General features: G+C 43.9%; 1 protein-coding gene across 5 annotated transcripts in view; it reads right to left on the reverse strand.

The window, feature by feature from the left end:
• TBC1D32 (TBC1 domain family member 32) overlaps positions 1-27,281 on the reverse strand; it is a 182,806-nt gene that overhangs the window by 25,508 nt on the left and 130,017 nt on the right. For 4 of the 5 annotated variants that reach the window (XM_061623722.1, XM_061623720.1, XM_061623721.1 and 1 more), the window contains exons 27-28: positions 25,162-25,287; positions 18,247-18,330 (exon numbers count right to left, since the gene is read on the reverse strand). In XM_061623722.1, the coding sequence (XP_061479706.1) occupies positions 18,247-18,330; positions 25,162-25,287 (210 nt within the window). The remainder of the gene's footprint in view (positions 1-18,246; positions 18,331-25,161; positions 25,288-27,281) is intronic. The other variant, XM_061623723.1, reaches the window with a different exon arrangement.

Here is a 27,281-nt window from a genome sequence, read left to right on the forward strand (position 1 = left end):
AAGACCAACCCAAATTGTGTTTGCATTTTGACAAATTTGTAGAGCAGTACAATAACTCAGAGAGGAGGTCAGGTCTCCTGCTCCCCTGGTGCATTTACTATAGCTGTCCAATTTTGAAAGAAATATATGTTGGCTATAGGTGTGTTCTTAAATTGCAAGTGTTTGCCTGTTATTGAATATATATATATTAGTGAATTTATTCAGTACATTAGGAGCTCAAATATTCCACAGGAAAGGGAAGGAGGCATGAAGGGTGCAATTTTAATGATGCACAAAATGTATCTTGTTTATGCAAGATGCATTATTTAATTTTCCACAAAATCTATGTGAAACCCATTTTATTGAAACACCTTGAAATACTGTGGCTTTCAGGACAAATGCATCAAAGGATCAATTTTCTCAGTAAGGAAAGAATTTTCCCCCTAACAAAAGGCAGAGCATCTCTGAACTGTCAATCAGACAAAGAGGTAAAACAGGTACAGCTGTTAAGCAGAATGAATATGCTATGGCAGCAGCTCTCAGGCTGCCTAATTCAAAGAAAGGCTTTAAGCATAGGTCAGAGAATCATCTCATAATTCAAAGAGAAAAAAATTGCACAGAACATGTGTAATCCATTTTTTAAAAAAGAAATAAAACATTAAATTGGATATATCTCAATTCGTATTTAATTTCAAGATATGACAACTATCGGTTCTAGATATATTTTTGTTGAGAACTTGTGCTGAAGTAGTTTAATAATAGTTGACATTTTTGTTTTTTAAAAATTCTTAATTTTCATCCTTAATTCTGAGTTCATAGGCATCTAAGCAGAATAAGGCAACTTCCCCACCACCATGTATGTTCTTTTAAGAAATAAAATATCAGAACTGCTGTGTTCAATTCTTAGGTTTTCCATCGAATATAGGTTCTAAATGTTTGTACTAGATGTAGTTAATACTGATAGTTATGTGTTGGTGTCAACTGCCCCCAAAGGAACATGAATTCCTCTCAGGAAGGCACTCTTGACATCTGAGAAGCATTCTCTGGTAGGATTAGCTTTCTGAGATTCCAAAGTGATACTGTCCCTACCAAAATGGATTCCCATTTGGGGTAAGATAGAACATGTCTATGCAAAAGTATCATAAGACTTGATACAACAAACCAAGATGATCTGGTTGACAGAGCAGGGAACCACCACCTTGTTGGCCAGCAAGTCCCACTCCTCTTGCTTGAGTGTAGTGTGGGTGGGCAGGGTGCATTTGCGGCTGGAGGGCAAATGCCCCAGCCGCCATTTTGAAAAAGGGCAGTGATCGCGCATCATGCACAAAGCACTGCTAGGGGCCTATTTAAGCCCTCACCACCTCCCTTATCCTCCTGTTGGGGCGTAACGGCTCGAGGAGGCTGACACAGAATGGAGCAGTGCAGGACAAGAGTGGTGGTGGCCATTTTGATGGGCCGCATAGACGACACCATTTTGTGTGGAGCTTTGGGAAGTGCGGCAGTGGCGGCAGGAAGCGGGCCACCTTCACGGACTAGGCAGGCTTGGTGGTTGGCTACCCCCCAGCAGTTGGGGGAGGTCATCAGAGCGGCAGCTGCTGGAGCCGCTGAGGCTGTGGGCACTTAAGGGTACACATGGGCGGTGCCAGTTTAGACATGCCATACCAGAATATTTACAGGCTGCACTCAGGCAGCGCATTTTAAGGGTGCTCTGTGGTCGGCCTAGTTCAGCCTCCACTCAGGGGGTGGGGCAGGAGAGTTAGGTCTTCCCTCAGGTGATCATCAGGGGGGAGTTAGGCCTTTTCAGCCTGAGTGGCTGGGGGCTTTTAGGCTACGGTGGACGACCTGTGCGGGCCTGGGAGTTTGATTAATATAGGCCTGAAGGGGGCGTTGGGGTAGGTACGGCCTATTGCAGGCCTTGCATAATTGAGCAGCCCCTTTAAGCCCCTCTTACTCCCCCCCCCACTTTTAGGTTAATTAATTTTCACCAGGGTTTAGGTTGGTTGAGGGCAGAGGATTTGGTTCTTCAGACAAGTAGCTTATTGTTGGTTTTTTGTGGGTGTGGGGCTTTAGTGACATGCCACCCTAGAAAGGGAAAGGAGGAGCAAAAGGGAACGGGAAAGCCCCTGGGCCACTCCCAAATGCCCTCCCCCAGTGGTTGGGTCTTCAGATGAAGAAGAGATGCCCCCATGGGCAGCTATTTTAGCACACCTGGATGCATTGGAGAGACAGTGGACGGGCTTGGCAGGACAAGGTGTGGCGCATCCCCTGACTACCGTGGACCTCCCTCCGGGCGCGACAGGTTTATATAGGAGTGGTTTTTGAACGTAATCTTTGGCTCCTTTGTAAGTCCTGTCTTTGCCCTGACCGTTTCTCCCACCGGCGGGAACGCGGGGACAGGGGGCGCGCTTCCAACTGCTCATCGGAAGACATCTGCTCACGAGCAACAGCCTCGAGGTCAGAGGGAGGTGCTAAACTGGATTCCTCCTGAGAACCGCTTGGGAAAGGAGTGTCTGGCACTGACTCTGAAGCTTCCCCCCACGGGCTCTCTGCCTCAGCCGGAGGCAGTGCGCCTGGCTCCTCAGGAAGGGAATTACTCATGGGAACTGGCTGGGGAGCTGGCTGCCCCCCTTCCGCTCGTTCCTGCTCAGACACAACATTCTCCAGCCCTGCCTCCTCTGACTGCTGGGGCGCCCGAAACTCGTACCTCCCCCTTCTTTTCCTTTCTGAGTAGACTGGATCACAACAGTGGGGCTTTCATGGCCCCTCCACAGGTTTAGGGTGGTGGCAGCATTTCGTGCCAATTTGGCAGTATGGTCCTCTTTCCTGCAGGATTTCAATGGGGTAATCCTTTCAGAGAGAGGACCAGCTCCTGGAGGTGGAACTACAAGTCCAATCCAATGTGTCTGGAGATCTTGGATTTTGAGTGGTTTTTGCTTGCTAATGTAATGGGCGCTGGCCACAGACCTGGATTCAGGAGGAGTTGACCAGAGATCTAACCTTTCTTGAATTCTTGTTCATCGTACTGGCAGTCTATTTATGGGCAGAGAGGCTGCGGAACTCTATGGTCCATTTTTTAGTGTGAAAACATGGCTACTGTTCAGGTTATTAAATCCCTTACATCCAGGAACACTAGGGTTATGGCCCTTGTCTGGGCTTTTGTTCTCCAGTGCCTGAGTTTTAATATTCTTTTGGGGGCATGTACAATAGAGTTGACAATATTGACAATAGAGTTGCTGATGCTCTGTCACAGAATCAGATGCAGCGTTTCCATCAGCTGGTGCCACTGGCCAGAGCTCAGGTGGAAGCTGTGCCTCCCATGATGTGGGAGATTGGAGAGAAGAGTCGGAGAGGGCCATAAGCCTATTGATTGTCCCCAGCATGCTCGCCAGCTATCAGAGAGCAGGTAGGGAGATCCAGGAGTTCTGGGCCAGCAGGGGCTACATGCCAGGGTGGTCTATTATGGTGAGTCACCTGCTGGAATTCCTGGTGGAGGGCAGGAGGAAGGGCCTGTCAGTCAGAATGCTGCGAGGTAAGTTGGCGGGACTTTCCTTTATGACCAAGGCTGGGGGCTTTCAGGATCATTCGGAGGATTTTTGAGTCTGCCGTATGCTGTCCGGATGGGCTAGAGAATGCCCCGCTACCCCAATCCCTGCTGCCCTTTATCGCTGAGCCTATTGGGCCAAGGGGCAGAAGTATGTTCCTCCAACTACAAGGTCCGGCTGTTCCACGCAACCACCCTCATGTTGTTTTTTGGAGCCTTTCAGATAGGGGAGGTGGTTGCTGGGTCCAAGCTAGACTCTTCCCTATGCACCCTCCTGCTATCAGATGTCAGTATGGATGGAGGTTGTGCTAACATCAAGTTAAGATGGTCCAAGACCGATCAGAGGCACAGGGGCAGACTGTGGTTTTATCCCCTTCCCCAGTACCAGGCATCTGCCCTGTGAGGGCTTTGCAACATTTTCTGGAGGCCAGGGGATCAGGGACAGGTTATTTGTTATTTGGGTCTCCCCTTACGAAATTTCAGTTCTGGGTGCTCATTAAGCTGGTACTTCAGGGCTTGGGAATGGACGCCTCAGGGTTTGGGACCCACTCTTTCAGGATTGGAGCTGCTTCCATAGCAGCAAGTCTTGGGTTTTCTCAGGCATGGTTGCAGGCCAGGTGGAAACCTGGGCCTATAAGAGCTATATTCACCCCTTTGGTGGGCCTGGAGGCCCAGAAGCCTGTTTATAATTTTTTTTGTCTCTGGCAGGTTGCTGGATGAGGATGGAGCGAACACACAACCTCATCTGCAGCAATACCATTGTCTTCTGGGCAGGCCGTAGGGCCGCAAGGTCGAGTGTTGGTTCACAGCTGGGTCTCAGTCAATGGGCCACAGTGCAATGGCCTGGCTGGCGAGGGATACACTGGGATGGCCCACGCTATTCCAGCAAGGTTTAGTACGGATAGGTCCACATGTTATGGTTATTCACTTGGGGGAGATGACCTTGGTTTACTTAAGGGCAAGGCCCTCAGTTTGCAGGCATATGAGGACATGCAGTTTGTGAGGCAATGTTGGCCTATGGTGCATCTGATTTGGTCAGACATTCTCCAACGCAGGGTCTGGTGTTGTTTGGGCCCCCTGAAGGGGATAGATAGGGCACACTGGAAGGTCAACCAACAGATTCGGTTGGCTCTTATCGCACATGGGGGGTTGGCTCTTCATCACCCCCACATCCAGCATTCCGGGGTTGAACTTTATAGGGCTGATGGAGTTCATCCAACAGATTCAGGGAACAACATCTTTCTAGTGTACCTGCAGAGGTGTCTGTGAGAGGGGCTTCTCGGCAGTGGAGTAAAGGGGGACTAAACAGAGATTTGTCCCCCCTTTTGTGGTGGTAAGGTGCGGGAAGTGAAGTAGGTAAGGACAGCTAGGTGGCCCCCTTAGGCACCTTTGGAGGTGATTGGTGGTTCCTGAGGCCTGTCTGTAAGGGCTTTACAGCCTGAGGGCAGGATATTGGCTGCCTTTGGGGCCAACTTACCTCATCCACCCAGAGTTGTACGGCCCCAGGGGGGGTGATGTAGGAAGGCCCCCCTGCTCACCTAGAGAGTGTGGCCGAGGTAAGGGGTAAGCAGAAGGGCTTGCCCTTGCCCCGGTAGGGGCTGGTCGCCCCAGAGCAGTATGGCAAGCTGCTTGCTTATAGACAGTTCCCGCATCTAGGTTTCACTTTAAGGGATTTTGTTATAGTTTAATAAATTGGCCCTTTGTTCAACCCAAACTGCTGTATCTTTGTCTTATATCGCCCCTCAGCCACAAAGCACTATCACTACAGAATCCATGCACATTTCAGCACCCTTTTACCAAAGGCTACATCACCAAGCAGCTGCCCTATAAAAATTCTGCTGACCCCCATCTGTAACAGCATAAATCAGACCCCAGGCTAAGTGAATCCTTGCCAGACAAATGTTGTAGAGAAACTGCTGCTCAAAGAAGGTAGCATCTGGCCCAGAGTACATAATAAGGTGACAACTCACTCTTTTCTTCAGTGCTACTTATTCAATACAAGATCAAGCTCTCTCAAATACTGAGGTTAGATTGCTCTCTTATAAGCAACCACAATATTTGCTGTCCTGACATGTGGAGCTCACTGGTGAAAGTAAGCATGTGTGTATGCTATCCTGTTCAAAACATGAGAGCAGAGGAGGGAGGAAAGGATAGGTGTCACTGCTGTGGTTTTCACTCCACTGTCATATCATATTGAGGGAAGAAGCTTGAGTTCCTGCTACTCTCCAACCTCCATACTATGGCTACTTTCTGCAGTAGGAATGAACTGGACAGGCAAGGGACCCTCTCCCATTGCCTTTAACCCATGAGGAGACACTTTCCAGAGGCTATGAAATGTCCTTCTGACACTCCTAGACAATGGGTTTAAACATAGTAATTCATTTTAACTCATTTGTGGTTCAGATAAACTTACCAGAGCTCAATAAAAATGCAGATAGTCTTATCATAGAATCACAGAACAGAAGAATTGGAAGTGGTCTATAAGGCCATCGAACACAACCCCCTGCTCAATGCAGGAATCAAACCTAAAGCATACCCAATAGGTGGCTGTCCAGCTACCGCTTGAACGCCTCCAGTGTTGCATAGCCCACCACTGCCCTAGGTAATTGGTTCTTTTGTAATACTGCTCTAACAGGAAGTTTTTCCTGATGTTCAGTTGAAATCTGGCTTCTTGCAACTTGAGCCCACTATTCCACGTCCTGCACTCTGAGATGATTGAGAAGAGATCCTGGCCTTCCTTTGTGTGACAACCTTTCAAGTACTTGAACAGTGCTATCATATCTCCCCTCAGTCTTCTCTTCTCAAGGCTAAAAATGTCCAGTTCTTTCAGTCTCTCCTCATAGGGCTTTGCTTCCAGTCCCCTGATCACCCTCATTGCCCTACTCTTTACCTGTTTCAGTTTGTCTATATCCTCCTTAAAGTGTGGTGTCCAAAACTGGACACAGTACTCCAGATGAATATGCAGAATCTAAAAATAAAAACACCCCTTATATTTATTTTTATCTTACCAACAGGGATTTGTATGGCTCTCATGCTGGTTTACAGAATATGATAGAAAAAATTAACCAACATTATAAAATGAAACTCAAAAGATACATGATAGCAGTGTATAAAAAACAACTAGACACATTTCTGTTTAAAAATTCAAAGCTTTTCATAAAGGTCATGAAATCTCAAGAAAAGGAACAAGGAATAATCTTCTTTCCTAATACACCAAGTTCCAATCTCTGACAAATCTACACATTAAATAAAATGTTTCTTTCTACTTGCATCTTTAGATACTATTCAGCAGATGGGCAAGCCTGTCTTCATGCTAAATTACTGTGGGTGAAGCTGAAGCAATTTCAAAACATAAAAGGTCAAATTTTAAACTGCAATCTATGCTTCAAAAGTTTCAGTTTTTATTGCTACCTTGAAAGGAGATGCAAAATAATGTGTATGATCTGTTTTACTTCTAATTAGAGACACATTCAGCTTGAAGTATATACAGCTACTTATGTCTAACATGACATTAAGTTTGCCAGAATTTTAAAGACTCGTTTCAACTTGAATTGTTTCTCTATTAACCAAGTACTCTTCAGAATTTGGATGGGGGAAAAATAAAACTTGAATTAACAGCAGAAAATGCAGAGTTTTAGTTTTATAGAGTTCAGTAACCTCATGTAATCAAATGGCAAGCATGCAAATAAAACCCCGTGAAAGACAGCAAAGTAAGACATGTAATTTTAATAGCCCAAATCTGAAATGGGACATGCAGCATGCTTTATAATTATGGCTATGCTTTGTGATAAAATATGACAATAAACATGGCTTTTTGGTCTACTTTCACTTCATAGCCACTTGACCAAAATATGAAGAGCGAGGGAATTTTCCAGAAAAAAGTATTTAAATACTTATATACAGATAGTGAGGTTATAAGGAACAGCCTTCTCTCCCAGGAGAATGATCCATCTAGCCTAGTAGGGGCAAACATGTGTGGTAGGTAAGCCACAACTCCAGACTTTCATTGTTCCAAGTAGAGATTGTCCCAATCTATTAGAGGTCCTTTAATACATAATGCCAGAGAGTACTGACTCGTAACCAGTAAATAAGGAGACAAATCTATGTTTGAAACATACCACCTTCAACTGAAAGTAGGGGTTCACATGACTGCATACTACCCCATACCTAAATAATTTTTAAAAAACCCAAAACACACATACACACTTTGGAAACCTGGGAGATGGACTCTAAAATAGTCTTCTCCCCAACATGCTAATTTTCTATGGAGGAACATTAAATGTACCATTGGTCTCACCTGAAAGGTGATTTTCATAGGAAGGGGCCATCACTGTGGGAAATAGTTCCACCTATCGTGCGAAGGCAAGAATGTTTTTGAAGTCAAGACTAGGGACGTCATGCCCCTCCCACTCTCCAGTTCATTCGTAGCGAGTCTAAAAGAGATATCTAAAAATACAAGAACAAGGCCAACAGGCCCGCCAGGAAAATAACATAATAGTCACATGCATAACAACATGACTAACATAACTTCATAACATAACAGAACTAAAAGTCTTGACTTCACTCTTACATTTAAATACAATATGGAAACAATAACATGTAACCCATTGATAAAATCGCTAGTCATCCTCCAACTGGGAGGGTCGTGATGGCCCCTTCCTATGAAAATCACCTTTCAGGTGAGACCAATGGTACATTTTCCATAGGAAGTGGGCCATCACTGTGGGATGTACCAAAGCAACCCATATAGGGAGGGACCACCCACATGTTAATCCTCATTAAGAACCTGTTGCAACACTCGTCTGCCAAAAGAAGCATCAGCAGAGGCATAACGATCAATTTTATAATGTCTTATAAACGAGTGTGGGGAAGACCAGACTGCGGCCCTACAAATATCGGCAACAGGAGCATTAGTAGCAAAAGCAGCCGAAGTGGCAGCTGACCTAGTAGAATGAGCTGTTATACTAGCAGGAACTGGCAGCTTCAGGGACTCATATGCTAAGGTAATGCATGCCCTTAACCAACGGGATAAGGTAGGATTGGATACTTTATGCCCCATAGACCTTGGATGAAAGGATACAAACAGAGACTCCGTTCGTTGAATCTCTTGGGTCCTACACAGGTAGGTCTTGAGAGCCCTCCGGACATCTAATGAATGCCAAGCCTTTTCAAGAGGATGGGTAGGATCCGGGCAAAAGGAAGGCAACACAATGTCCTGGTTGCAATGAAAAACTGAATCGACCTTGGGACGAAAGGAAGGGTCAGTCTTCAGCACAACAGAGTCCTTATGGAAGACGCAGAGGTGTCGAGCAGAAGACAATGCGCCCAACTCCGAAACGCGTCTGGCAGATGTGATTGCAATCAGAAACAGGACCTTGAAGGACAGTATGCGTAGGGGCACAGTCCTGATGGGTTCAAATGGAGGGCGTTGCAAAGCCTGCAGGACTTTCGGCAAACTCCATGAGGGGAACCGATGGACAACAGCCGGAGAACGTAGGGCGACTCCCCTCAAAAAACGTTTGATGAACGGATGTGAGGAAATATGATCTCCAGGAGAGGACACTGAGAGAATGGATGACAGAGTAGACGCATGTCGACGTAGAGTGTTGGGTCGAAGTCCCATCATAAAGCCACTATGGAGAAATTGGAGCACCTGGTGCACATTGGCCTGGGATGGATCGTGGTGGTGGGACTGACACCACTTGGAGAAAGCCACCCAGGTATGTTGATAAATGCGAGTGGTAGATGGTCTTCTCGAGGCCAAAATAATATCAATCACAGCGTCAGACAGTCCAGCTGACCTCAAGTGTCTCCGTTCAAACGCCACGCTGTTAGATTGAGCCAAGTAGGGTCCTGGTGCAGTACTGGGCCCTGGGATAGGAGGTCTGGCGTTACTGGAAGTGTCCAAGGATCCATCATTGACATTGCCAGAAGATCTGAGAACCACGGTCGGCGTGGCCAAAATGGTGCTATCAGAACCAGCTGTGCCCTTTCGGTTCGCGCCTTCCTCAAGGTTTTGGCTAACAATGGTATGGGAGGAAAGGCGTTGTCAGAGCGTCCACTGCTTCTGCTGTTGAGTCCAGGTATCGGGCAAAGTACCTGGGAAGCTGGCAATTGTGACTGGAAGCAAACAGGTCGACTGAGAGGGCGCCGAACCGACACTGGAGACGATGGAAAATGGCTGGATGAAGTTTCCATTCTCCCGGGAAGACCTGTTGTCTGCTGAGCCAGTCTGCTGTCACATTCCAAATCCCTCTGAGGTGCTCTGCTTTCAGGGATTGTAGATGTTGTTCTGCCCAGACAAAGATGAGGGAGGCTATGTCCTGCAGAGGACGAGACCTGGTGCCCCCCTGTCTGTTCAAATGAGATTTTACACACGTGTTGTCTGTTCGAATGAGTACATGATGCAAAGGGAACAGAGACTGAAAATGACATAGAGCCAAGTGGACAGCCTTTAGTTCCAGCCAGTTGATGCTTCGAGATTGCTCTGCGTTGGGCCAAACCCCCTGAACGTACTGGGAGTTGCAGTGGGCTCCCCAACCTATGAGGCTGGCGTCTGTGGTCACGACGGTTCTGCGGGGTTCTCTGAACAACGTGCCCTTGGAGAGGTGTTGAACCTTGGTCCACCAGCGGAAGGAGAGGCGCAGTGCGGGGCTCAAACGAACTTTGCGATGGTTGGAGCTGGCAATGTCTTTTTGAAAAGGCAACAGAGTCCACTGAAGGGGCCGAGTGTGGGCTCGAGCCCAGGGCACAATGTGGATTGTGGAGATAAACATCCCGAGCGCTCTGGCGAGAAGCATGACATCTGCGGATGTTTGTTGCATCAGGGACCTTGCGATGCTTGTGATGGCAGTGATGCGATCTGGAGCCAGGAAGACCATTGCCTGCAGGGTGTCCAACATTGCCCCAAGATGTAGTAGGCGTTGGGTTGGTTGGAGATGGCTTTTGTCGAAGTTGACAAGCCAGCCGTAGGTCTGCAAAACATTGAGAGTGATCATTAAATGATGATGAGCCAGCTCTTCAGACTTGGCCCGTATGAGCAGATCATCCAAATATGGGTAGATATGAACCCCTTGGGTCCGAAGGTAAGCCACTAGGATGAGTAGCACCTTGGAAAATACTCTTGGAGCAGAGGAGAGGCCAAAAGGCATCGCTCTATATTGAAAATGTTGGTGGCCAAAAGCAAACCGAAGAAACTTTCTGTGGGCTATGCAAATGGGTACATGGAGATACGCTTCCTTAAGGTCGATAGAAACCAGGAAGTCTCCTTCATGCAGACTCTCGGTAATGGAATGGAGAGATTCCATTTTAAACTTGCGGTATGTTACAAAACGGTTGACAAACTTGAGATCCAATACCGCCCTCCAAGATAAATCTCGTTTTGGCACAGCAAATAGGAGGGAGTACACCCCTTCCGATCTCTCAGTTGTGGGAACTGGCTCTATTGCCGCTATGTCCAAGAGGTGATGTATAGCTGTCTGCATGATGTTGTGCCTGGCTGGTGCCCTTGGGCAAGGAGACGGGTGGAATCTGTCTGATGGGGTTGCCCAGAACTCTATGGTATAGCCATAAGTGAAGAGGTTCCTGATCCAGGAGACCGTAGTAAGGCGCAGCCATCGATCTCCAAAATTAAGTAATCTGCCACCTATGGGGAGGGCGTTAATACTACTTGTGTAGGCGAGGACCTCCCCTATATGAGGACGATGAGTTGCCCCTGCGCCCTTGGTACTGACCTCTGCCCTGGAAGCGTCGGTTCCAGGAACCCCTGAATGCGTTGGAATCATAGGGTCTGAAATCGCGGCCTCGTCCTCCTGGCAGCGTTCCTCGAAAAGGCTGGTTAGAACGAAAGGAGGGAAATTGCCTGAAGGGCCTGTGGTCGATGTTCTTGACTGTGGCTAGAACCGGTTTATGGGCGTCTTTTGGATCAACCAGAACTGCCTTTAGAGCTTCCTCGCCGAAGAGTAGAGATCCGGAGTAAGGAGCCTTGGACAGGTTCAATCTGGCCGCTGAATCAGCTTGCCAGTGGCGAAGCCAGAGGGTGCGACGAGCGACTATTTGAGTCGTCATGGCTCGTGCCCCTAATTGGGTGGCATCCAAAGTGGCATCGGCCACAAAGGCTGCTGTCTTGCGTAATTTCAATAGTGCTCTTTTGAAGGCGACAGGATCAGGGTTATCATCCTCTAGAAGGTCATCCAGCCACATCATAGATGCTCTGGAGAAGATGGAGGCTGAGGCGGAGGCACGCATGGCTAGGGCAGTGGCCTCGTGGTTCTTGCGGAGGGCGAAGTCTATTCGACGCTCAGTAGTATCTTTTAGGTGGGATTCCCCTTCCCTGGGCAAGATAGATCGTGAAACGAGGCGAGCGATTGGTTCATCTATGCCAGGGACATCTAACTTGGTGGCGAAGTCTGGGGCTAGGGCGTAAAGTCTGTCAGCCATGTTCTTGAAGCGTCGAGCTTTGAGTGGGTGGGCCCATTCTTCGGAAGTTAATTTGGCAATTGGGTCCGGCACCGGGATGTAGTGTTCAGTAGGTGCAGGGGATTTGAGGACCTTGGCCTCTTTGAGAGCTGGAGAGGACGAAGTTGAAGGCGCAGTCTGGAGACCAAGCGTGTGAAGTACCCTACGTGCGAGCGGTTGGTAATCTGAGGTATTGAACAAGCGATACGATGTATCCTCCTCATGATCTGAATAGTCGCTCCAGTCGTCTCCTTCAACATGGTCAGTAAAAGTTAACTCCTCCGCATACGAGGCTTCGTCCGTACATCTGCCTCTGGCTACATCAAAGGGATCTGGTGAGCAGGAAGGATGAGCAGCATGGAACGCACGTTGGTCCATGTTGAGTGGGGGTATGGCAGGAACCTGTGGTAGTGACTGCATTCGTGTGAAATAAGCCAGCATGGCTTGGAGTTGGGAGAGGAAATCAGGAGACAGCTGCAGACCAGATGTGGGAGATGTATGTACCTGGTGGGCTATTGGAACAGATGTCTGAGGCGGTAAGCCAGAGGTAGGTTCGTTAGGCGAACCGTGAGGGGGAAAGCCAACAAACTCTTCCTCGTCAGAGGCCGTAGCAGGAGAATGGAAAATATCACTTATGTGTGTCTGTGCTGTGGTAGTTGTTGGCACAGAGACATAACGAGGGCGCTTTGGTTTACTATGGCTGGAAAGATGTTTTGTCTTAGCCAGTGCTTTGGCATGTCTGGTCTTAGACGTGTTAGTATGTTGTGGCTTGGCTGATTGTGGCATGTCTGGCTGATCTGGCACCATGTGTGTTGATGGTGACATGCCTGGCTGTTCTGCCATCTTATATGAACCTGGGTGCAGTACACTGCCACGGAGGGGGCAGGATGTAAAGACCCGAACTGGCACAGCGTACTACCACAGAGGGGGTAGGATACACTGGCAGATGGCGAATGCACTGCCACAGAGGGGGCAGAATGCACAGAAGTATCAGCGTTAATATAATATAGGCTGTTTAGAGTAGGCACACTCAGATTAGTGCTGTAGGCTGGGTTTTTGGCTTGTTCACGGCCCCATAGGGGGCAGGATATGTAATGTAAATCAGATTTAATACAATTCAGCCACTGATATTAAAGCTCCAGCCTTGATAATGTAATCCAGCTACTAGGATTAAAGCTCCAGCCTTGATAATGTAATCCAGCCACTAGGATTAAAGCTCCAGCCTTGATAATGTAATCCAGCCACTAGGATTAAAGCTCCAGCCTTGATAATACAATCCAGCCCACTAGGATTGGAGCTCCAGCCTTGATAATATAATTCAGCCACTATGATTACAGCCACAGTAAAGTGTGTAAATCAGTTGTGTGTAAATTAGTCAGCAGCACATATACACAAACGTATGGATAGATAGTCTGTAGGGGAGGTATCCGATAATAAGGGGAACAAAAAGGGCGGGAAATTCAAATTCTGGAAGAAGAAAAAAATGGCGCCCGGAAAAAAGGAGCGGGGAAAAAAAGGCAGAGAGGGAAGAAGCAATGGCGGCCGTCGGAGGCGAACTGGAGGAAGGGCTGCCCAGCCGATCTCGCCAAAAACCGCAGTAGCGGCTCCAAAAAATCCCCGGAGAAAACAGGTAGGGGAAAAACGGCAGCCACCACAGAGAGAGCCGCCATCGCGGTCTGTAAAGCCCTCAGTGGGATTTAAGCCACGTTGCGAGGGCGATCTGAGGCAGAGGGTTAACGGCGGGAGCCGCAGCTGCAAGCTCCCGCTGAGATCGGATAAGCCGCAGCCGCGGCAACCGATCGGGGGGGGGAGAGGTTAACAGCGATCAGGATCAGAAGCGATCAAAAGGGGAGAACCGCAGCCGCGGTCCTTGAGGGAGCCCCCTGGCTAAAGAGACAACTGAGCGGGGGGGGGCTAGAAACTGCCAAAACAAAGAGAGCCGCAGCCGCGGTCTCAGAGGGAGCCCCCAGTCAAGTAAATAAAAATAGATTGAATAGCTCTGAGGGAAGGGTGAGGAAGCCGCAGCCGCGGTCCCTGAGGGAACCCTCAGAGGCTAAACACAAACAGAAAAAGAGAAAGGATTTAAAGACAGATATGAGACTTAGCTAAATGCTATGAAAATTCCAATCTTGTTCGTACGAAGGCAAGAATGAACTGGAGAGTGGGAGGGGCATGACGTCCCTAGTCTTGACTTCAAAAGCATTCTTGCCTTCGCACGATAGGTGGAACTATTTCCGACAGTGATGGCCCACTTCCTATGGAAAATCATATGAGGCGTCTGCTGTTTCAAGCAGCACAGTCTGACAGACCTCCCACACCACCTCTAGGGCCAGCAGGCTGCCATATGGCGATGGAAAAGGGAAGGTAAGAGGACAAACATTTTTTAACATCTGCAATATCAGTTCTATTTTGGTGGCTTGAGCCCAGGAGCAACTGTAATCCATACATTATGCCATAGACAGAGACTGGCTTTCCTGCAGTCTTTTCTCACAGAGCCTTTCACTTTAAGTGTATCCTCCACCTAAGCCCCCAGACAGGTAATATAGAGTTAAGTGTTGCTATTGTTTATTATAATTTTTAAAAGCCTTGCAACTGTATAAATGTCAATATATTAGCTTATTATTCTCCCTCATCTTTAAAACGTTAACTGAAACTAATTTGATTTTTCCAGATTTGCAAATTTTATAATGGATTGAAATCCTGAGGGATTTCACAACAGCTGGATGAATTGTGTTATTCTAATTTCAGCTACCCAAGGGCTTAGAAAGCTGCTGTAGTTTAAGATAATCAATTTCTCATTTCCAGAAACATGATAACACTGAATATCAATGCATTGTCCTGAAACTACTTTCATATAACACATTGATTCTATTCACTAAAAAGCTAGACTAAACTATTATTATACTCCCTAATGATGAAAACCTAGGCAAAGTTTATCTGTGTGGAGGGGCTGCACTAGGTAGTCTGCTGGCTTATTAAAACTCAAATCCATCTGCTTTTTAAAACATAATTTGGGAAACAGGATATCCTAACGTTAGATTTCTCATGTTCCATGATTCTCTGTGTTTACAGCATATGCTTTAATACAAATAACAAAATATGGAAGATACTGTATCACAAGTGCCAAATAATATGTTGAAAATGTAAACATATTTATATTTTAAAATACTGCTTAATTATTTGCATTTCTAAGTAGACTATGTCATACCCCCACCCCTCACCAACCCACTTTACTTGTTAGAAGAGGGGGGCATGGTTCTGTTACTTCTTTTACACCACACAATATAGCAATGCAGTTAGGGATTCCTCTCTATATTCTTTTAGCTCTGTTGCTATAATGGCTCAGGTAAATAGGCAAGACTCAACACCCCTAATCTATTTAAAGCTCACAGCTACGAGTTCAGCCCCTGTAACCAGCTACTGAAACACCCCTTCAGGTATATGCTGCCACCACAGATATCATGTATCTGAATCAACCTTTAGTGTAGCCAAATAATGAGGTATGTCTGTGAAATAAAACAATATTTAAGAAGAAATATATTTTTAAAACAAGCAAGATTACTTTGTGTTCATAAGCATATGGCATCAAAACAGGTCTTTTGTTCCTTCACTTAAGTTACTGTGTATTCTGTAACTTGTTAAGCTCTTACATGACCTACCCACCTAAAATATACCCACTCTAACTCCATTCTTTCACCATCTAAATCCAAAATAATAAATCAACATTGACCCTACTCTCAATACTACTAAACAAGCCCAAGCAATCTAATACCAACTCTCTCAACTATCTCTAACAATACCCTAACTGCCAAACTGCCACACACTCAGATATAAAGCCCTCATTCTTAGTCACTCTGACAATCACCATCCAGCATACTCCAGCATTTTACTCACTCATTTCCCCCCTCCCAACACTCATCATTTACCTAAAACATTCTAATATAAACCACTTACCATATATAATACACAAGCATAAAACATTAAAAGTATGGAACATTACAGAGTACACAAAAACAAGCCATACATACAACAATAAAATAATAATAAAGCCAAACACTAGGAATAAGAAAGTCTTAATCATACTCCTCAAGTTCAACAAGAGTGCCTTATCTAATTTCAGGAAAGATTGAATTTTAAAATACCACAGACGGGTGGAAGAAAATGCCCCCTAGCAGCACTAAACCACCACCACCACTTCAGTCTTCCACAATTCCATGTTCCAGGCAGTCCTCAACTATGTGATATAAATTGGCAAGTAGCATTTTAGGGCTCCCGTCTTTAATTTAGTGAAAAATTAAAGGGGTCCCCTTGTGGTTCAGGAATTGGTTAAGCAGCAGGAAAGTAGGAATAAATGGACAGCTTTCCCAATGGAGAGATGTAGAAAGTAGAGTCCCACAAAGATTGGTATTGGGACCTGTACTTTTTAAATTGTTCATAAACAATCTAGAGTTAGAGGTGAGCAGTGAGGTAGCTAAATTTGCTGATGATACTAAATTATTCAGAGTCGTTAAACCAAAAGAGATTATAAAGAGCTCCAAAAGGAATCTCCAAACTGAGTGAATGGCTGGTAAAATGGCAAAATGCAATTTCATGTGAGCGTGTTAAGTGATACATGTCGGGGCAAAAAATCTTAATTTCACATATACGCTCATGGGGTCTGAACTGGTGGTGACTGACCAAAAATGAGACCTTGGGGTCATAGTGGATAGCTCTGTGAAGATGTCAACCCAGTGTGTGCTAGCTATGAAAAAGGCAAATTCCATTCTGAGGATCATTAGGAAAGATAACCAAAATAAAACTGCCAATATCATAACGCCGTTATACAAATCTACAGTGCAACAATACTGTGTACAGTTCTGGTTGCATCACCTCAAAAAGGATACTATAAAGGTGGAAAAAGTTCCAAGGGCAACCAAGATGATCAAGGGAAAGGAGCAACTCCTCTATGAGGAAAGGTGGCAGCATTTGGGGCTTCTTAGTTTGGAGAAAAGGCGAGTAAGAAGTGACATGATAGAAGTTTATAAAATTATGCATGGCATGGAGAGAGTGGATAAAGAGAAGTTTTTCTCCCTTTCTCATAACACTGGAACTCGCAGACATCCAAATGAAGCTGAATGCTGGAAAATTTAGGACAGACGAAAGAAAATACTTCTTCACACAGAGCATAGTTAAGCTATAGAACTCACTCCCAGAGGAGGGAGTGATAGCCACTAACTTGAAGGGCTTTAAAAGAGGATGAGACAAATTCATGGAGGATGAGAGTGTCAAAGGCTACTAGCCATAATAGCTATGCTCTACAGTTGGCGGCAGTATGCTTCTGAATACCAGTTGCTGGAAACCACAAGAGGGGAGAGTGCTCTTGTGCTCAGGTCCTGCTTGTGAGTTTCCCACGAACATCTTGTTGTCCACTGTGAGAAAAGGATGATGGCGTAAATGGGCCACAGGCTCTTCTTATGTTCTTATGACTGAGATTAAAAAAACTATGCAGAAAGGTAACGGTTAAAATGACTCTGCAAAACACTGCCAAAACTTAGTAGTTCCTTGTTGTGTCCCTAATGTAGAGTACAAGTCCACAGGAGCTAAGACCACACACAGAGCCCAAGGCTGGGAAAAACATGGACACAATTTTTTATTGATGATAATGGGGATTGGGATTGGCATGGGACAGTGGTGAGGATCCTGGTATTGGGTAGTCCTACAGCTAGCTGATGTTTCACCCACCTCAGCCTGCTGGCTCAGGTCCAAAAGCAATTGCCAAATGTTAGGGAAGTGCCCACCTCAGCACAGGCCACTCCACTGGATCCCCACCCACAGCCTGAGTGCAAGGATGCCAGTCTCAGTCTCCCAAGCTGGAGCCAAAGTCTTAGGACAGGCCCACCCAAGACCCCTAGTGGGGAGAGGACCCCCTATTTGTCTCTGGATCATGTCCCTCTCCCACCATTACCCTAAGTTGTGGGAAAGAATAACTTAGAAGCAAAATATGCATTTTGCTATGAGGAAAGTGAAAGCCTCATCACTATTTTATAAAATACCAAGATCTACCATCCTACTATTACAATCCACTAATTATAGTTATATCCTTATTCAGTCAAAAACTGAAAGTGACCAACAAAAATGGGTCAAACCAGATCAATAAAAAGAGTCCTGCTGTCTCTAACTGCCCTACTTAGTTACAGAATGGCTGGCCACTGAGGGAGCCTGAGAAGAAAGAAGTACCATTTATCTTTCAGTTCATTAGCCAGAACAGCAGCATGGAAAAAGAAAATTACCTTCACATTCTCTACTACTGAAGTAACATTCTGATGGTGTTTCGGAAAGATGCAACACAAACTTTTCAATTAATTCTGCCAAGTCTGCAACAAAGCCAAAATGATTAAAGCAGCACAAAATAAATGCAAAAACAAAATCAAACTATTTATTACATTTATACCCTGCCTTTCTCCCACAGAACCTAAGGCACCATACATGACTCTCTCCACTCCATTTTATCCTCACAACAACCATAGGTGGGTAGGGGAGGTTAGGCTGAGAGATAGTGACTGAACACCAAGCACCATGGCTGAGTAGGGATTGAATCTTAGTCTCTCTTATCCTACACCAATACTCTAACCACAGCACCATAGTGATTTCAAAATGTAACAAAAGTAAAGCCCACGGGTACCTAACACTGCAATCTTTTACATATGTATTAAGAAGAAAGCCCCACTGGGTTCAGTGGGGCTTACTCACAGTTAAGTGTGTTAAAGGATTGTAGCCTAAAACAATCTATACTTCTACATGTTTATTTACCCTGGCATGGCAGAAGCCATTCAAAATATGCATTCTGGTTTTGTATTCATAACAACATTCCCTCTTTAAATTAAATTTTTAATGGCTTCTCTAACAATCTATTCAGTGTAAACTGAAAGGGAATAGTTTGTTATCCTTGGATCCTCCAAGGAATACTTCAGAATTTGTTAGGCAGCTTCAACATAAAGAAAATTAGCTGTAATTAGATTGCAGTGCCTACGTTCTTCTATACAGAGGTACCGAGAAGGAAAGTTTGGCCTTCATCTTGAAGAAAAGGTCAATGCACTTTACAGTTTCTCCAACACAGTTATCCACATCCTTGCACATAATTAGCAGCAAACTTTCCACAGAAGTCTTGCACATGAGGTGGTCTCACTTAAACAAGTAAGAAAGCCCTAATGGTTCAATGTGCACAGGTCCCAACGCAATCAGCACATTGCATGTTACAAGCCCCCCCCCCCCAAAAAAGCTATAAAGAATGGTCTTTCTAAAGAGCATAACTATGATTGGTTTTAATTCTCCCATTAATAGTCCTTTGCTATTCTTTCAAATGGTACAATTGTGAGCAGAGAGAAACAGAAGGCTTGATACCAGCCATAGCATTACAATCACTGGTTTGGACTTATCTTGTCCAATATAGGACAGGATCCACAATTACACTCATCATGAGTGTTCCATCATTCTCTAGCAAGCACTGAAAATAGGAACCTCAGTCTGCTCTGTAGCCTGGAGCTCGAGAGGGGGCAGACAGTGTTAAGGAGAGGTCCAGGTAAAGTACATTACAGTAACCAATTCTAGAGAGTATACTGGATGATGGGCCAGAATACTTCTGGATGCAGCTTCCATTCCCCTAGCTGGAGATTTTGCCGATTGATCCAGTCTGCCTGAATGCTGTCCAACCCCCTCAGGTATTCTGCCACTAGGGAGTCCAGGTGTTGCTTGGCCCACACCGGAAGCTTTCATGGTCATGCTGTCCATTCTGACTAGGACTGCCTAATGATGAGTGACTGGATGCAAGTGCTGCAGCACCAATCAGATTGCCTGAAGATAAGTAAGATTGATGGGAAGCAGAGTTTTTTCTGGGGACCATCACCCCTGTGCCACCTGGCCCTGGAAAACAGTCCCCCAGTTCAATAGACTGGTGTCTGTGTTGAGAATCACTCAAGGTGGATCCTGAAATGGCACCCCCTTGTGACTGTTGCCCTGTTGCAACCACCACAGCAGGGAATGGTGGACACATCAAGGGAAGGCGATGCCTCACAGGTGACATCTCACTGCAATGTTGTGTTGGAAAGGGAGAAGTGTCCATTGTAAAGCACACGAGTGATGTCTTGCCCAGGGAGTAATTTGAAGTGCAGAGACTATTAGGCCTAGGGCCACTTCTAGAGACATGTGGTCCACTGAGGAGCAAGCCAGGATGTGGCAAATAGCTTTTTGAAACTTGAGGACTGTGTCTAACAAAGCCCCCAGGTGTTGGAGCCTTCAAGAAGGATGGAGATGACTTTTTTCCTGATTGATAATGAAAGCAAAACCCTTTAGGCAGGCCAGCATGACATATAGATCCTTCCAAGCCTTTGTAAGCAAAGGTGACTGAAGTAGGAGATCATCTACATAGGGGTAGATGTGAATACTCTGCAACCTGAGGTGAGCCACCAAGGTGACCATGATTATCGTGAACACGCTAGGGGTACTGGTAGTGAAGATTGCCATTTGCCAATTGCAAATCACAGGTAATGGCTGTGAGGACAAAAGATGGGAACATGGAAGTATGCCTCCTTGAGGTCAACAGAAGATAGAAAGTCTCCCTTTCTCAGGCCCTCCTTGATGGATAGGAGTTTCTCCATCCTGAACCTGCAATACTTGGTGAAGCTGTTTAGATATTTCAAGTCCAGTACAGCCCAAAATGATCCATATTTCTTGGCGACTGTGAAGAAAATTGAGTTCATTCACAAGAATCTCTCCCCTGATTGAGCCAGTTCTATCTCTGATATGTGGAGAAGGCATTGAATGGAATCCTGCACCCTGGCCCTCTTGGCTGGGTTGGAAGATAAGAGGGAATGGAAAAAAATTCTGTGGAGAAATTCCAAGTGGAGTCTGAGTTTCAGTGGCTGCAGAACCTAGAGGTCTGAGGTAATCTGCCTCCATGCGTCTGCAAAAACCCTGTAGACAAGCCCCAACTGGAAGGGGGGTGGTGTCAGAAATGGTGCTTGTTGCCCCTTGCTTAGGTACCAGGGTTGAACATGTTGGCAAAAGTTGCTGCCCTCTGGCCAAAGTTCATGATATATTCCAGAAGGGATGGCAGGTCTAAAATTCTTCGCTCCTATCTGCAGATCTGGAGCCTTAGACAAGTAGGATTGGAAAGGCCTCCATAAGGGCTGTTTATTTTCCTCTCTCTTAGAAGAAGGCAACACTTTCTTCTTGTCCTTGGACTCCACTAAAACCTTGTCAAATGCTGAATCTCCAAAGAGCTTGCTGTCCACATAGGGCTCTGAACTGTTCTCTCTACATAATGGAGGGCTAGAGGAGTCTGAAATATAAATTACTGTGTTGTTCTGCCTTTGACAACAAGGTGGAGCTCAAGTCCCACCTGAAATCATCTTACATGTACAGGAGAAAGCAGGGTTCTAAAATGTGTGGGGCATATCCAGAAATACAGAAGACTACCCAGAAAATTCCCTCTAATGCATGGAAGGTGAGCAGAATGCTTACGGGGTGGAGCTAGCATGCTGCTTCCCACAGCTCACCTTGCATGTTTACTTAACAAGAATACAGAATGCCTGAAGAGGTCTTATGTAACAGATTAAACTGATAAAAAGATACTCCAAGTCAACATCAATACTGCCTTTTATATGCTATAAGCTGTTCAGAGTTAGACACCGACAATATCAGATGACTGAACATTGTATTCAACTAAGTCCTACTTAGAGTAAACCCACTGAAATTAACGAACCTAAGTTAGTCATGCTCATTAACTTAAATCAGTCTACATTGAATAAGACTAGTGTTGAATACCCAATGGCTGCAATCCTAACCATGTCTATTCAGAGGACAGTCCTACTGAATTCAATGGGGTTTACTCCCAAGTAAGTGGACTAGGATTGCAGGCTGAATAAGCATGGCCCTTTTCCTCAGGTGAAAAGGTAGTAAATTAATTGGTTCAAGTTTTTATTTTGCAAGTTTCAGATGGAGTACATGACTTGATATTGGGCCATTCACCTCTATAACAGAGGGGAAAGAAAAGTCTCAGATTTACTGAAATCTGTTACCTAGAAAAGATTAATTATAGTCATGCAAGACACTCATTGTGTGTGTGTGTGTGTGTTATGTGCCTTCAAGTCGAGTATGACTTATGGCGACCCTATGAATCAGTGACCTCCAAGAGCATCTGTCATGAACCACCCTGTTCAGATCTTGTAAAAGTTCAGGTCTGTGGCTTCCCCTATGGAATCAATCCATCTCTTGTTTGGCCTTCCTCTTTTTCTACTCCCTTCTGCTTTTCCCATCATTATTATCTTTTCTAGTGAATCCTGTCTTCTCATTATGTGTCCAAAGCATGATAGCCTGTTTCATCATTTTAGCTTCTAGTGATAGTTCTGGTTTAATTTGTTCCAACACCCAATTACTGGTCTTTTTTTGCAGTCTATGGTATCTGCAAAACTCTCCTCCAACACTACATTTCAAATCAGTTGATTTTTCTCCTATCCGCTTTTTTAACTGTCCAACTTTCACATCTGTATGTAGAGATCAGGAATACCATGGTTTGAATGATCCTGACTTCGGTGTTCAGTGATACATCTTTGCATTTGAGGATCTTTTCTAGTTCTCTCATAACTGCCCTCCGCAGTGTTAGCTTTCTTCTGATTTCTTGACTATTGTCTCCATTTTAGTTAATGACTGTGCCAAGGTATTGATAATCCTTGACTAGTTCAATGTCCTCATTGTCAACTTTAAAGTTACGTAAATCTTCTGTTGTCATCACTTTAGCTTAGGTAAAGTTTAGCTGTAGTCCTGCTTTTGTACTTTTCTCTTTAACTTTCATCAGCATTCATTTCAGATCATTACTGGTTTCTGCTGGTAGTATGGTATCGTCTTCATATCTTATTGATATTTCTTCCTCCAATTTTCCCATCTCCTTCATCTTGATCCAAACCCGCTTTCCATATATGTTCTCCATATAGATTAAACAAATAGGGTAATAAAATACACCCCTGTCTCACACCCTTCCCAATGGGGAACCAATTGGTTTCCTCATATTTTGTCCTTACAGTAGCCTCTTGTCCAGAGTACAGGTTGAGCATCAGAACAGTCAGATGCTGTGGCATCCCCATTTCTTTTAAAGCATTCCATAGTTTTTGTGATCTACACAATCAAAGGTTTTATTCATAGGATTTTCATTGTAAAAGGTATTCAGAGATTTTATTTATTTATTTATTTAATTAAGCTTATATACCGCCCGACTAGCAACAGCTCTCTGTTTACCATTGCCTTCCTCCAAGTTTGGATGCATCTTAGTCTGGCGTCTTTGACCATTCCGTCTTGGGTGCCCCTGCTAGGAGTCTAGCCTCTTGGTCTAGACTCCTGAACAGCATTGCTCTCAGCTTCTTCGACACTCTCAAACCCCCTCACCATGTTAAGGTGTTCATCCTAGAGGGTGACTCATCTAGTACCCCCCCAAATCTCACAAAGCATTTTCTTTTTTAAAAAACCCAAAACAAGCATTTTTATCACTCACAATGCCTTCTTTTAAGTCTATTGGACTCTCCCATGCAGTGGCATTTAATGACAAAAACTAGTTGTGAGCTAGTGAATTGCTTCATGAGCTGCTAATGCATTCTTCTGTGTATTTATACTGATAAGAGGTATTTGAATTTTAATGTTCAAAGCATATGTACATGGTTAAAATATATACTATAGTTGCAGCACTTCATATACTTTTTTCATTTTAATCATTTCATTGTAAACTTGCTAATATGCTTTTATCAGTTTTGTTGTTTAGCTGTTTGCTGTAGCTGTTTCAAATAAAGAGATTTATCAGCCTTCTGACTACAATGTTAACAAAATGCAAATGTCACATAATTGTTTTCAATTATTACCACAAAGCTATCATGAGAAATAATAACTGTTTGAACAATTGATATGGCCTGTTTAAAAACACAGCACATTTGTTTTCCCCCTTGTAGGTTCATCATTATTTTTAAATATCAAGAATTGTGATTTTGGTATTTATATTTAAATAAATATTTTCTTTAAAAGCCCCTACATATTTTTATATTCAGTAGAATACAAATGATTTACATCATCTAATATGAAGAGCAGGCTGGCAGCTTTGCTCTACTCACATCAACTGATGGTATGAACACTGAACTATAATGCATTTTGGACCCTGTCCTAAATACACAATAAGCATAAAAATATTCAACAAAGTTCAATTTAAAAGCTCTTATATTTCAAGTTATCTATGTTATATCTGAAGTCTTCCATATAAAAGTGAACACCTCCAGCTGATTTAAGTTTATGTTTTTAATAGAGATTTTGCTAAGTAACCATTATCTATGCCATGAGTTTACTAAATAGCATATCTGCTCCATGCCCTTTAGAGAAGAGCTACTTGTTACAAGGGAAACATGGGGCTCCTAGTAACATTAATGGAGGCTGCAGAAACAGAATTGGGAGGAAGTGGGAAAAGAGTGAATAATTTTACGCATACTAATTCTCCTCTGCAAATGGCTTTCTAAGCTGTTTTTAATCTCCCCCCCCCCGGGGCCAGGTTCTGAAAAAGAAAGGTCTACCTGGAGAGAAAAATAATCACAGAAATGGGGGGGGGGAGGGAGGTAACCACTTTTTTCCTAACAATTATCTTGGCAAAAATAGGTTTGCCTAGATAATGTATAGTTCTGACTTAGTAAGTTCCCCAACTTTTTGCTAAGAGTCTTTGCAGACCACTTAATGATTTTTCTGTCTCTTGTAGCAATGGTAACGCACTGTGCTAGACGCTGTATGATTGCAATTGTATTTTTATTGCTTCTGTTATTTCTTATATTTTAATGTATTGTGCAATTTGAATTCAAACTGTAATACAATAAAATACAATATCAGAAATAAAAAGCAATAAAAATACAATTAAAAATCAATATGAATATTTAATATGGACACACCATGGACTACCTGAATGAAGCTCATGGACCACAGCTTAAGAATCCCTGATTTGGAGGGAATTTATCAGGTTTTTTTTAGGGGAGTGTTTAGGATATAGCAACACAAAAAACAAGCTGATTTAAATGCCAGTGTTTCCCCTTCAACATTCCCCAAACATACTTCCTAGGAATCACTATAAAGAATTATCAATATCATGTAGTGGGGATAAGCAATTTCCTTTGAAAAGAAGTAATACTCACTGGTTCCACTAATAACATTAGGTTTGTTTTCCATGATTTCACAAAATTGTCTTTGAATATCTTCAATCCATCCCAGCTGTTTATCTGGATTATTTAAAGCACATAAAAGCTTGCTAGCATCACCATCTAAAATGCAGATGAAAATTTTGTTATAAAAGTGATAAAGGGTTTTTTTTGTCTAAATGACTGCAACAATTGGTAAAGATCTCCTTAGTAAATCCACCTCAATCCCATAAAGTTCCTAGACAAGGAAATTCAGAAAAAGAGGGACTTCAGGCCAGTTCACAACAAGGCTGGCCTTACCATGAGCAAAAGGTATTCTGGCTCAGGGAGTAAAGGGCTTCTCTGCAAATGGCTGCTCTTCTGAGATAAAGCAGGGTATTTTCCCTTCCACCTGTGGAGCAGCTGGCAGTTACAGTTTCTCTTGGACTGAAGCAGGCTGCACACCTTTTATCCAAGAGAAATCCCAGTGGGGCACCACTCTAGGGCCAGGCTCAGCACCTAGTTATTTCTAAGATGGAATCCAACATAAAGAAAGCTGTAAACTGCACATTTTGCCCCACCCCTCCATAGCCAACATTGCTTGCTAACTTCATTCACAAGTCACTACTACCCTTTGTCTAAACAAACTATTGGCATGTATGGCAGCTATCCATCTGCCCATTTAGTGTGCCATCTACTAGCCAGCTAACTAGAAACCCATCCCAGAAAGCACAGAAAGAGAGCAACCATTGAATTACATTTTTTCTTGGTGATGCTCACAATCCTCAGTATGGGACATTTGCAGCTACATGTCAGATTTCATATTTGGGTTCCAAAACCAAAGCAAATGTAATATTCTCCTGAGATGTGCAAGCTAATTAGCACTCCAAAGGAAAAAAAAAGCATGACATGCTGACACAGTATGTTGCTAACTTGAGCAGATTATCAATTATAAGATTTCTGGATACATGTGAATGAGTGTTGTGTGGGAGAGGTTGTTTTTTTTTAGAGAGACAAATCATATATAAATTTTAAAGAATTTTCTCTAACATTTATGTAAAAGAGATAAAAACAGTTGCCTGTTTATAATGCATGTAGTATTCGAATTATTAAATATTAACATAGTATATACTATTTTCTATGAGATTCCTGAAAGAAAAAAAACCCTGCTTTTTGCAAACAGGTGTCTAGAAATGGCTCTGTATGAGCCCCCATGAAGCTTTCAGCAGAGGCTTTCTTAACTGTAAATATCAAAGTGATAAAGATAATTTCTCTCATATCCTCTACCACCTTCTTGTTTTGTGCAATATCATACCCGTTTCTAGGCTTTCAAATTGCCTAAGTTCATCATATGCGATAAGGATACACAATTAAACATTTCTGTAGTCAGACTTTTAAAACTAGGTTCCTTTAAGATACTTGTTATTCCCACTTCATATCAGTATTGTAGTATCCTATTTAATATTCAACTTCCTAAATGAAATCATCTCTTGCAAATGCTGTTAGCCCTTTTTATTAAAGGGAAAATATTTGCTTTCTGTTCCTTTCACTGCATATGACACATTTTAAAATAGTGTTATGACTTTAATAATTTATACCTAAATTGTTTTCCTGTCCTGAAATTCATTGACTAACCTGGGATATTTCACAAAGCTGTTCAACTAGTACAGTTCTTCTAATCTATTCAGCATGCACATTCAAATGCCAAGTAATTACACCAAAAGGCTTCATTCCTCAAAGGCCCCCACTGGCATAGGCTGAATTCCATTCTTTGTCTTATGTTCACTTCTTCTAGCCAGGCTCACAAATAAAAAAGCCTCTTATGCCAGTTTTGGTAGCTTTCCGTGAGAAAATTAAACATGGTAAGGAAATAATTCTCCTTCATGACAATATTACAACATACTCAATAAGAATAGCTTAGAAAATATAATTCTGTCTGTCAGTAGTTAAGATTCAGATTCAACTTGGGGTCAGACCAAGAAATTTTGCTGCTTGATGCAAAGGACAAGATGCTGATGATTTCCTGGATGTCTTGCCCACCCATCACTGTAAGGTCGCAGGGCAGATTACAATATGAAAATTGTGGACAGTATCAACTAGCAGGTTCCATCAGCACAAGGATTTCCACTTGCACAATG

Source organism: Rhineura floridana, chromosome 4 (assembly GCF_030035675.1).
Source record: "Rhineura floridana isolate rRhiFlo1 chromosome 4, rRhiFlo1.hap2, whole genome shotgun sequence".
In the NCBI taxonomy this organism is placed as follows: domain Eukaryota; kingdom Metazoa; phylum Chordata; class Lepidosauria; order Squamata; family Rhineuridae; genus Rhineura; species Rhineura floridana.